The sequence below is a fragment of the Chaetodon auriga genome, chromosome 14 (genome assembly GCF_051107435.1).
Source record: "Chaetodon auriga isolate fChaAug3 chromosome 14, fChaAug3.hap1, whole genome shotgun sequence".
NCBI lineage: Eukaryota > Metazoa > Chordata > Actinopteri > Chaetodontiformes > Chaetodontidae > Chaetodon > Chaetodon auriga.
The window spans coordinates 7,972,049-7,982,999 of NC_135087.1; the positions used below are offsets into that span (position 1 = coordinate 7,972,049).

General features: G+C 44.9%; 2 protein-coding genes across 2 annotated transcripts; both read right to left on the reverse strand.

The window, feature by feature from the left end:
* Positions 1 to 2,929: 2,929 nt before the first annotated feature.
* LOC143331274 (growth arrest and DNA damage-inducible protein GADD45 beta-like) lies at positions 2,930 to 5,833 on the reverse strand. Its single transcript, XM_076747973.1, has 4 exons — positions 5,362 to 5,833; positions 4,607 to 4,708; positions 4,250 to 4,466; positions 2,930 to 3,985 (listed from the first exon to the last, which is right to left on the reverse strand). Exons 1-4 carry the CDS (start codon positions 5,397 to 5,399, stop codon positions 3,881 to 3,883), a joined length of 462 nt encoding a protein of 153 aa, XP_076604088.1. The 5' UTR covers positions 5,400 to 5,833; the 3' UTR covers positions 2,930 to 3,880.
* An 86-nt stretch (positions 5,834 to 5,919) lies between these two features.
* Positions 5,920 to 10,819, reverse strand: LOC143331270 (interferon-induced protein 44-like). The gene is made up of 8 exons (XM_076747968.1): positions 10,746 to 10,819; positions 9,604 to 10,096; positions 9,407 to 9,458; positions 9,053 to 9,248; positions 7,957 to 8,109; positions 7,682 to 7,853; positions 6,842 to 6,942; positions 5,920 to 6,711 (listed from the first exon to the last, which is right to left on the reverse strand). The coding sequence occupies exons 2-8, from the start codon at positions 10,082 to 10,084 to the stop codon at positions 6,469 to 6,471; spliced, it is 1,398 nt and encodes a 465-aa protein (XP_076604083.1). The 5' UTR covers positions 10,085 to 10,096; positions 10,746 to 10,819; the 3' UTR covers positions 5,920 to 6,468.
* Between the last annotated feature and the right edge of the window lie 132 nt (positions 10,820 to 10,951).

Below are 10,951 nucleotides of genomic sequence, written 5' to 3' on the forward strand. Positions count from 1 at the left end.
CAGCTGGCTGTTCCTTCATATTTAGCAAACAGACATGAAAGTGGTATTGATCCTCTCATTAAACTGCCATCAGTGAGTCTATGAGGAGTATTTGCCAAAATATTCCTTTAAGTTAAGTCTGATTAACCTGATTTAGGCTGATATGAATGGCGGTCTTTCATCAACATAAAAAAACAAACAAACAAGGAACCAGGTGAAGAAATAAATGAACTATACAAACAGAAACCTGAGTGCAAGCTGCAGTGACAGGTAGGAAGAAACTCAAAATTACTGATCTGGGATAAGCTGACTTTTCCCAGAAGCTGAGCTGCTGTAATATTGAGGTAACAACTTAGCGTTTAGGAAAGGAAAGGCAGCTCCTTGTGATTGCTTTGCAAGGTGCAGCTAACGTCAAAGACTGCAAAAGATCACAGGACATAGAATAAGCATGCATACATATCAGCACACACACACACACACACGCACACACACAGGTGTTGTCCTGGAGATGTCTGCAGAGGTTATTTTCTATCATTATTATTTTTTTAATCATTCCATAGCTGGTTGGGCTTTCAATCAGAGGCAGCCGGCCTGAATCGCTGGTTTGGCTGACAGCCTGTCTGATTGGTTGGTTGTTAGTTTGCCTTATAGTGGCGTTACTGGCGTGTATTGTGTTAATGCTGGTCTTGGGGCTGTCAGATCAACAGAACGAACAGCGTGAGTGGAACACGTGGCTCGAGATGGAAATCCACTGCTGTTGTGACGCAAAGCGAGCCCATTGAAATTCATTTCTGGTCAGGTGATGAGAGTCGAGGCTCCTCACTGGTGGACTTTGAAATCAGACGTCACTCAATCGGCTCTGAGCCCTCCCTGAGACTCATCTTTTGTGTTCTGATCTCCTGTGTATGCATACAGTATATGTATCTTTTTGCCTTGATTGATTATGAAGAAAATATATCTATTTTTTGTAACTGTTCTCTGATGTGCCATAACTCATGTTTTCTTGCACACTGTTAATATTTTGTGGATATTGCTGTTAAAAAGATGATATTGAGAAGTAGATAACATTAATAAAAAGATGATATAATAAGAATTGCTCATGTGTCATTTTTATTTTGGTCCATACTGAAATATCAACAACTATTGGATGGATTACCATGAACTTTACTACAGATATGCATGATTTCCAGATGACGAATCCTACTGAGTTTGGTGATCGTTTGGCTTTTCATCTAGCAGCAACACAAGGTTGACATTTATGGTCTAAATGAACAGTTCACTTCGACCATAAATGCTTGATTTTCATAAAACTCTGGTCATCCCAGGTCCTGGGTTCTTCATTTGTACATGTAGGTAGATTTGGTTTGCTGCAGACAGGTGCATCCATCACGACACACATTTTAATCCTATCAACACTTTTCCTCTAGTGTCATCCTCTGGTCAAAATTTCTATTTGGTTTATGACCAAATACCTGCAAAACATGACATTTTTCCCCATCAACCTCAGCTGAGCTTTGTGTTTACTGCTAATTTGCACTTGCTAGCATGCTAGCATGTTCAACTAATATGGTGAAGATAGCAAATATATATGTGCTAAACATTAGTAATTAAAATACACAAAATATTGTGCAAAATAACACCATATCTGTCAAATGTGTGTTTACACTGAATGATGGCCATTGGCTGATGTGAGGCAAACTGCCTGCACTGCCCTGTTAGTGCCAAGCAGGATACAGTTACGACTTGGAAGTTGACATGAATGCTGTTTACAAGTTGCAAACTCATAATTACAATAACTCTGATATGACATGAACACTGTGTTGGTGTGTGCTCACAAAGCACCGTGCAAGCCCCGCCGCAGACTCCCGGTCTTGTTAATTATTAACTGCTGCTGACTGAATTTATTTTCTGTGGCTTTTTCTCACACTGATTGTAAAGACACACAATGCACATGTACACACACGCTCTCTGGCTGAGCAGGTACATGACGTGCGGGACAAAGATGAAAACTTGCTGCACAAAGTAAACAAAGAGCTAGGTAAAGCCTGCCATTTGGGTCATTTCACAGGAATGTCATTGTTAGAAATCCTCTGTCTCAGCCCGTCTTTGTGCCCTTTGAAGCACTGCTTCAGCAGTCACGAGTCTCCTCCGAGTTTCAAACTGTGCCCCCGCCCCAACCCCTCTGCAAGTCAAAGCCAATCATATTTAAGGTGGATGAACCACAGCCAATTGGAGCTCAGTCCCCGTCATGTGTCACGCCCCTGTCCAGTTGATGGTAAACAAATGGGAGGTCCATGTGCCTGAATGTTCCCTCTCCTCTGCTCTACAGTCTGAGCTGTGGGCAGACATGTGAGAGCAAAGGGTGGAGTGGGGAGCAAAACAGACTGAAAGGAGAGCAGAGGGGAGGATAAATACCACTTGCACTGTGCTACAGGAACATCTTGCTACCTGATCATGTGAAGATAGCGTGGCATGGGTGGGGTTACACCAAAACTAATGGTCTAATGCTTTGGCTGTCAGCCCTCAGGAACACGCACCTGCAAGTTTAGCTGCATAACGTGACAGAAAACAAAAACTTGAATGCAAAGTGCTTGGCTGCAATTAAATCAAAAGTTTCCACAGGCAACTTGCATCGTTCCTGCAGCTCCCCTCTCCCTGCCCAACTTGTGGAGACAGCTGATCTGCATCAGCTTGTTTTGCCTGTTTGTTGGAACACAAAGAGTTTCTGTCTCCACCCCAGTTTCCCTTTCTGACTTCTGTTTACTACGAGGAAGGTGGAAGGCTTCTGACGAAGACCTTGCCCCGAGTGTGCATGTTTTTTCCATGACTTCAACCCAAATGTAAACTACAGTTGCGTGACTCAGCCATTGTTGTTCCTGTTCCATTACGCTCACAAGGCTTTTGTTTTGAAATCTGAGTGCAAACCGTTGGATAAAGCATTCAGTCAAATATGAATACAATAATTTATTGACTTAGTTAACAGCACAAAATTAGACCATAAATACGTAGCTATACAAACAACCGATACAATAAATTACTGGTGTAGCGCTGTTCATATTAGCCTGACAGCATTTTATCAAAACAGCAGCACTCCTGAAGGCACAAAGATGTTGACTGTGGTTTCTTTTGCAGCACGACGAGATTTTGCAGCCGCTTCATTCATCAGATCAGACACGCTTCATTATACTGCTCATTCCGTGTCCTCCTCTGACCAGGAGCATCATGTTCTGCACCTCTTTCCACGATCATCTTGGCCAATAAATCCTTCGTGACTTTAACTCCAACATCACTTCCATTTCAGTTTCCATGGTGACGATTCCTCCGCAGGTTCAGCTGCTCATTTCGAGAATGCACGCCAAGCCTCTTCTAAAGAAAGACCCCAGTATTGTACACGCATGCCACACATTCACACACGCCTTCTTTCCAAGGACTCTCCCATGTCAGAATACACAGGAATGTTGAGCATAGTTTCATTACAGCATTCCTGTCTGGTCCATAGAAAACACACAGGTTTTCCAGGTAAAGGTTGGGCTGTGGACAGGTTTCTATCAATGCTACTACTCCTCTTTTTGATTGTCACACCCCATAAATGTTGTAAGTAGCCAAACAGAAGCACAAAATTGAAGCTTGGATCTAGTTTTCACGACAAAGTAAAAACAATGTGGCCTGAATGGGGAATCAGTCTGTTTGTATCTTTTGCACAACACAGATTGCGTAAACCAGTCTCCACTTTGACTGTTTCAACAGTCACTGAAGGGGAGTCCTTGGCTCCTGCTGGTCATCAGTCAGGGTAGCCCGGTCCAGTCCACTCCAGGCCATCCCTGCATGAGCAACAACGGTTCATGAGTATTTGAACCCACAAAGCTCCTGTTTTTGTTCATGTATGTGGGCTCCAGACCCTTCAGCGTTCCTGCAGGACCAGTTCAGGCACCCACTGGTCAAGGCGTCGGCTCTCCTGGCAGTAGGTCCCCACTTCTTGTAGCCTGCAGTGATCGGCCTGGGGGTTCTGCACGGGACACAAACGCAACATCAAAGTCATGTTCAGGATTTAAGGTGAATTTGTTCTGCAGAGAGCTTTTGTGCTGTACAAAGCTAAATCACAATGAAACTGGGAGAAATAGTAAAGTTTCAGAAAGTCAAATAAAAGTTCACTCAGGTGCTGCCAAGAGTGAAGCAACATTTTAGCTACGGCATGAAAATAATCTGTAATAATACATCTCCACTTTGGCCCCGCAGTTACATAAGAGAGGGCTGCGCTGAGTCAACTCACCGTAACCAGCATGCAGTGGAGGTCTCTGTGCTCTTCCTGGTTTCTGTTGGCATCCGCAGCACCGAGCAGCTGCTGCAGCCGCTGAACTCCCGAGACTCGCAGGATGGAAAGGCCGCTGTCACAGCAGAAGGACTGCAGCAGGGTGAAGTGGATCTGCAGCGCCACATCGTCTGCATCGTCAGCTGCCAGAACGCACAGGACCACACTGTCTGGGTCTCTGAGGGGGAGAGAGAAAATAAGTTACAGACACCCGCATGTGTGGGATACAAGCCATTTTTTGAAATGCAAGAGCAGCTAGTGCTTGTGTATTCTAGGTAGAATACGTAGGTGAAGCCAAACTTAATAGATTCAACTCACGCATTGAGAAGTTTGGCTGACTCATAGATGCCAACGGTCAGGCAGTCTTGTTTCTGAGCCGTCACCAGCAACTCCTCCAGAGCCAGACCAACAGCCTGCATCCTGAGAGGGAAAGACAGAACAATCAGCCTGCTGTATTCTGCAAATCAAATTAACACCAGTCCTGTCCTACTCCTGCTGCAGTTCTTTAATAAAAGGTCCCTTTATTGTATCAACCAAATTCATGAAATATTGTCAAAATACCTCTAAGAAATGTCAGATAAAAGCTATCAAAAGTTACTTATCTATCCTCCAGTGTCAGTTTCATAACTTATTTTGCATGTGGATGATTGTGACACAGTAAAGAGAGACTTCATATGAATACATGAATACATATGAGTACGGTCTACACACAGTCTTTCTGCAGGCTGTGCAACCTGCGTGCACAGTGTTGCGCAACAAGTCCTAAAATTGGACTGAGAGTATGACATTTTAAACCCAAACTTGATTTATGCATCTATGTTGTCAAACTTAAAAGTGTTGAATGTTTACAAAGCTCGCAGCAGTCCCGACATCGACATGCTGAACATTTCTGCACTCCAGACGGATAAAGGCTCACAGAGTGCACTTTTCCTTCACTGACCTCATCAGTCTGGGAAACGCAAGGGTCAAAGGACGAGAGGCATTCTCGCCCAGCACATGATTCCCATCCACATGGCTCAGCCGAACATAAACCCAAGACTAAATCTGTGCAGAAACCGAGCGAGAAATCTCACCTGTTCTCGATGGGCTCGAAGCTTTCCTCTGGAATCATGTCTGCAAATCCAAAATTAATCCCAAATAACCGCCTGGAGGTTTCGATTCTCTGTCAGCGTGTCCAGGACCTGCAGCAGCGTTTGTTGTTGGCAACGTTGCGACACTCTTTATACCGAGGCGGAGGAGGGCGGCACCGAAACTCCACCAGTTTTGCAATTGGCTGCGAAGAAAATCCAACGTCTCTCTCTGTGTTATGAGGACCGGTTTGATTGCGTGGCTGCGCTGAGCGATGATTTCTCACGACATGGAAGCTCATTTGCTTTGTCATTCTCACTTATTGATCTGCGCGATGTAACGAAAACCATATGATCACGAGGAAACTCATCGATGAAAAATCAACTAAAAATCAGCCCTTTCAAACTGTCTTTGGGCGCAGATGCGCAACAGGAGCTCCTCGTCTTTTCATAACAACCCGAGTTTTCATAACACAACAGCGGCGATTATGAAATTATGACTGACATCTAGCGGCCGACAGAGGGAAGGACAAGTCTGAATAACTGAAAACAGTCGCAGACGTTCGAGCCAGATCTTTATTTTCACTTTGTGGTTGGAGAATAACAGAAAACAGTAAGACAAAGATAAGAGCGTGTAACAGCGGGTGTAATTTCACGTGCATGTCAAGCAAGTGCATTAAATGTGAATTCAAGTGAAAACAGTGACAACATGCATCAATTCTGGAAAAAAAAAAAAGAAAAAACTAATCTCATTTCAATCTTTATTTAGACACTGTTCGGAGCTTTCGATGGCTTTGCATGAGCTTCATCAGCAGGTGGCTGGTCCATGTTGTCATGGAGTGTTGAACCTGAATCTGACGACTTCTCAAGCACTTCTTATTCTACAAATCTCGACTCAACGTCTGTTCATCAGCACTTCTGGTGCTTTTGATCATATCACGTGATCTTCACTCCACCTGGTGATGGAAGAAATGTGAAAAGGCTTACAGATTATCATGCAACACCAGGGCACCTGGCTGTAGTCGTTGTGGTAAATAAAAGCAGCTACATAGAATTCAGTTTAATATATCTGATCAACAGACTCATGGTTGATACGGTCTGATGTTCTGTCTTTCAAACAATGCGATGTTTAGTTTCTGCAAACACTGGTCGGGAATCATCCATGGACCTGTAGAGCTCCAGATCATCATTCACCTCTTGGTTCGCAAAGAAGCTGTCGGCGTAGTTCAGCATCTGCTCCACAGCGCTGAGCAGCAGGATGTCGGTCTCCTGGTCCAGATCCAGCTCGCCGCTGTAGTTCTTCACCGGCAGCACACAGGACAAGGGGATGCCCAGAGACTCACTCAGCTCCCGGGCCTGAAAGAAGGAAGCGCACATGGTTCATCAACATGGCCGCAACAACAAGAAGTCTCCACCTCACTGAAGACAGCTCATTGTTCCCAGTGCGACGTCTCCGCACGAGGAGCCGGAGGAGGTCATGCGTTACCTTCCTCTGGATGTAAACACTGCGATAAACGTTCTTTAAGTCCTCGGCCACCAGCGGGCAGGCCTCATCTATTTTGGTCATCAGCAGAATCTGAGGAAGTCCTGTCAGGGAACAGAGGTGGAGCAGATCAGAAGAGGCACAGCGGTTCCCAGCTTCAACTCTCAACGAGCCCTGACTAAGTGACATATTATTGATATTTTGTATTATAACAGTAACAGCACAGGGCAAAGTTGTACAATTACCCCAAATACTGAACACAATAACTGCTAGAAGTCACTGTTAAGTGAGCAATTTGGATGAATATTGAGCAGACCAGAGGTGGGTTTTCGCATATTCATAAACTGTAGCTTCTCAATCAGCTTCTTTTTTGACAAATTCCGTGTTTTCCTCTCTGCGATGCTTGGCCATTGCTCTATTAACTCTTTGGCTGAGCAGAGACTGAAGGCTTTATCGTTATGTGTGACTTAAGACTTGTGTTTAGGTCTTCACTGTGGCCTTATCCTGTGAGATTATACATAAAATGACTATTTGAACTAGTTTCCTTCACAGAAATGAACGATACACTGAGATATAGGCCCCAGGTTTGGGAACCAGTGAAAAAGAGAAGCTAGAGTGAAAGTTTACTGACCCCTAGCAGGAAATAGAGTCATTACAACTGCAAAATAAATATAATTCAACATGGGAAAAGGCAGATGTATGCATGTGTCAGCTGGTGTCACAAATTACTTTACCTCCGTTATTACTTTACATACTGAATATAAAAACAGATAAAAAAAATGTCAAGACATGCATGGTGAAACAGTGGACCCATTCTGAAGATAACATTGTCACACTGCTGACCCAGCTGGTTGGTCTTTTTCCGGATGGCGGCGAACTTGTCCAGCATTTTTTGGGAGAGGAGCGAGACCTTGCAGGTGTCGACCATATAAACCACACAGTGAATCACGTCGTTCAGAGACGCGTTCTTCCTGTAGCCGGGAGCATCGGCCTGGAGGGGGGCGGAGGGGCTGAACTGAGGAACAAATGAGGCAGATTCATCTGTTAGTGATCGCCCAACAAGCTGCACTCTCAACAGTAACTCACGGACACAGAGATGTAGATAATATATAGGAGACCTGGCAGCGGTCCTTCATGTGACCCTTGTAGATGTTGACTATGTCCTCAATGTCCAAACCAGCATCAGCCTTGTCCTCCAGCCCCATTGTGTCACACAGGATCAGAGGAAGAGTTCCACCACCTTTGCCTGCCTTGATGGTGTAGGTGCGGAACTACAGAAGAGTCATGAAAGGTGGTTTAATAGGACAGGCTGTGTAGTCAGAGCATGAGAAATGAGTTTAATACTCAAATGAACAGCAGACAAGATATGGAAACCTCATATGTCCAGTGGTGCTGCATTCAATCCCTACTGGAGGAGCTCGTTTGAACTACTTTATATACATTCCCCTTTATTATCACACAACATGCACATGCTGGACACTGCACACGAAGGTGAAATTTGTCTTCCGCATTTCTCCCATCCTGGTCGTCCTTCCTCCACGGCAGACCAGGAGCGGTGGGCTGCCATCCAAGCGGCGCCCGGGGGACCCAATTCCGTTTTGTCACCATTGGTCAGGTGGTGATCTTCTTGCATGTTTTTAGTGGGGGTATGTTTTACGGAGGATACCTCAGGTGAACACGGGGAGAACATGCAAACTCCACACAGAAAGGCCCCCTTTTTTTTTTCCTCGAGCAGCAGACACCGAAGGCATGGTGGAGGACACACCCCGGTGCCCGCAGCGAGAATCGAACCCGGGACCTTCTTGCTGTGAGGCGACAGTGTTGCCACCATGCCACCGTGCCACCACATACAGTTAGTCAGGCCCCTCCAAAAGCTCACCAGAAAAATCTGAGGGGTCATGAGATGATTAATGGGAGCAAATAAAAGAAAAAATAAGGCTTTGACGGATATGTTTGTATTCATATTTGTCTTTTCTTCTTTAGCCTTTATGCTTTTGTTCAATATTGGATCATTTCACCTTTATGTAAGAAGTCAAACGGATCTAGCTTATCTTTGCTTTCCTGTACAATCTTAATCTGCCAGTCAACTCCGTCTTTATCTGCTGTTTTGCTGCTGTTAACCCTGGCTGCAATCTGACCTTCACGATTAGAAAAGGGACAAACTTCACCTTCAACACATCAGAGCATCACAAAGAGAAAAACTTGTGCCGGTACCTGAGTGGTCACGCTGTTGCCTGCCGTACCAGCGATGGCCTGGCATGTCATGTTGCCCCTGAAGACCGAGTTGATGGAGTTGAAGAAGCTGGATTTGCCGGCTCCGACGGGGCCCACCAGCAGCACCCGGGCATGGTGAGCTGTTTTAATGTCAGGGTTATAGGTCTGAATGGTCTTCATCAACTGCTGCTTCCTCCTAGAGGCCACAGAAACAATGCAGACAACATTTCTGATATACCCGTTAGCTGTAGAGGTGTTTAGATAAATGTTTGATGTAGAGAGTTTGAAAGCTTCAAGTCTGTTGCAGCCTGATACTAAAATACTTTGATCCATCCTGTGGTTGATTGTACATACGCATCAGTCCACTGGATGTTCCTCCAGGGTTTGGGCAGGAGGTCTCCAAGGCCTGCGTGTGGAAAAGCATTCATTGTAACATGAGCGCATATATTATTCAAGTCAACATTTGAATCAAGTTATAAGCTAATTCAGTATAAAAAAGACCAATTATGTACTTTCAAGATTGTCTGAAACTGTGTGGTTGAACTACACACCTTCAGCTCGATACACTTCGAACTCAGTCAGCGTCAAGTCGTTTCCGTGCATCTCTGCAGCCTGAAAGTGGAAGCCTGTCCCTGGGTTGGACTGGACCTCAGGTTTGTCCTCAGGCAGGAACACCAGAGCGCGATAATTCGGACCAGTGGCCTTGTCTGTGAAAGCACACTGTCCGCTGATACCTGCCACCCTCAGCGGTTTGTTTCCCTCCGCCCTGATGCTGTAGAGGAAGGCCTCCCTGTCGATGACCTCCGCGTCGCTCTGGGTGTAGTCCTTAGAGGTGTAAGCCCCAAAGATGAACCCAGCGGCGTTGTAGGCCACGATGACCGTGGGCCCCTGTGTGTCGCAGCGGCTGTGGAAAGCAGCAGCGGTGAAGCCGTGCACGCTGGCTTTGTAAAGCAGGTGGAGTCTGACATGGCCGACGAGAGAGAGCAGCTTCGCCTGCTGGTCGTTAGACAGGCTGGATGTGACCACAGGCATGACGAGGGCAGACTGTCCAAACAGACCAGAGGATGCAGCACCATGATTACGTACTGTATGATTTCTCTGAGAGCAAGTGAAAGAGTGGATGGGTGGATGAAGTTCAAATGTAGACGGACTTGGTGATGGAGGTTTATTAAAATCTAAATAATTATTATAAAATAATAAAGTGTTTGTTAGGGCATACTGTGAAACGTTTATGGTTATTTTTCTTATGGTTTTTATATAAATGAAGGACAATGTAAGTATTATTTTTGAAGAAAAAAGATGACTCTAAAGGTCTGTATACATGCTATCTATGGTGATATATCAATCGCGGATGAAGGTGTAATAAAGAAACCGGAACCAGTCTCAGACACCATAGCGTCTGCTCAATAAAGCGTGTTGTACTGGACAAGAGTTGTGGGATAAATATTGAAGAGTTCTCTAGTAAATCAAACTACCCCTTCCTTAAAAAGAAAAAAAAAGTGCTGATATGCGACAGATAAATCACGACATTTCGCATGTGAACGAAATGTCCTAACACTTAAACAGAAAGCAAAAGTAACCCTTTATCAATGGACAACCAAAAACAACACAAATGGTCAATAGATCAACATTCAGACAACGCAGACGTGTTATATCTGATTAACAGATCGTCAGTAAACGTGGTCAGACTCACCTGCAGGTAAAGGTGTGCTGTTCTAATGACCGCAGGCTGCTGTGGTTCAGACCGGCGTGTTTCTCCTGTGAGGTTAGAGCGAAAGTGAAAGCGTTACCACAGCCAGCCCTCTGGACTTACCTATAAAAATGAAAGAACGATTCCAGGGGGGAGGAATATTTTTCTCAGCTCTTTGAGTTTTTCCCTATAAAATGCTGAAAAATTAA

Coding starts and splice junctions, on each gene's coding strand:
- LOC143331274 (XM_076747973.1), bottom strand. CDS start 5,399: ATGATTCCAGAGGAAAGCTTCGAGCCCATCGAGAACAG. Junction 4,709..5,361: donor TTCGAGCCCATCGAGAACAG/GTGAGATTTCTC, acceptor TTTCCCTCTCAG/GATGCAGGCTGTTGGTCTGG. Junction 3,986..4,249: donor TCCACTGCATGCTGGTTACG/GTGAGTTGACTC, acceptor TGTCCCGTGCAG/AACCCCCAGGCCGATCACTG.
- LOC143331270 (XM_076747968.1), bottom strand. CDS start 10,084: ATGCCTGTGGTCACATCCAGCCTGTCTAACGACCAGCAGGCGAAGCTG. Junction 9,459..9,603: donor CGAAGTGTATCGAGCTGAAG/GTGTGTAGTTCA, acceptor TTCCACACGCAG/GCCTTGGAGACCTCCTGCCC. Junction 6,943..7,681: donor GAAAAAGACCAACCAGCTGG/GTCAGCAGTGTG, acceptor GTTCCCTGACAG/GACTTCCTCAGATTCTGCTG.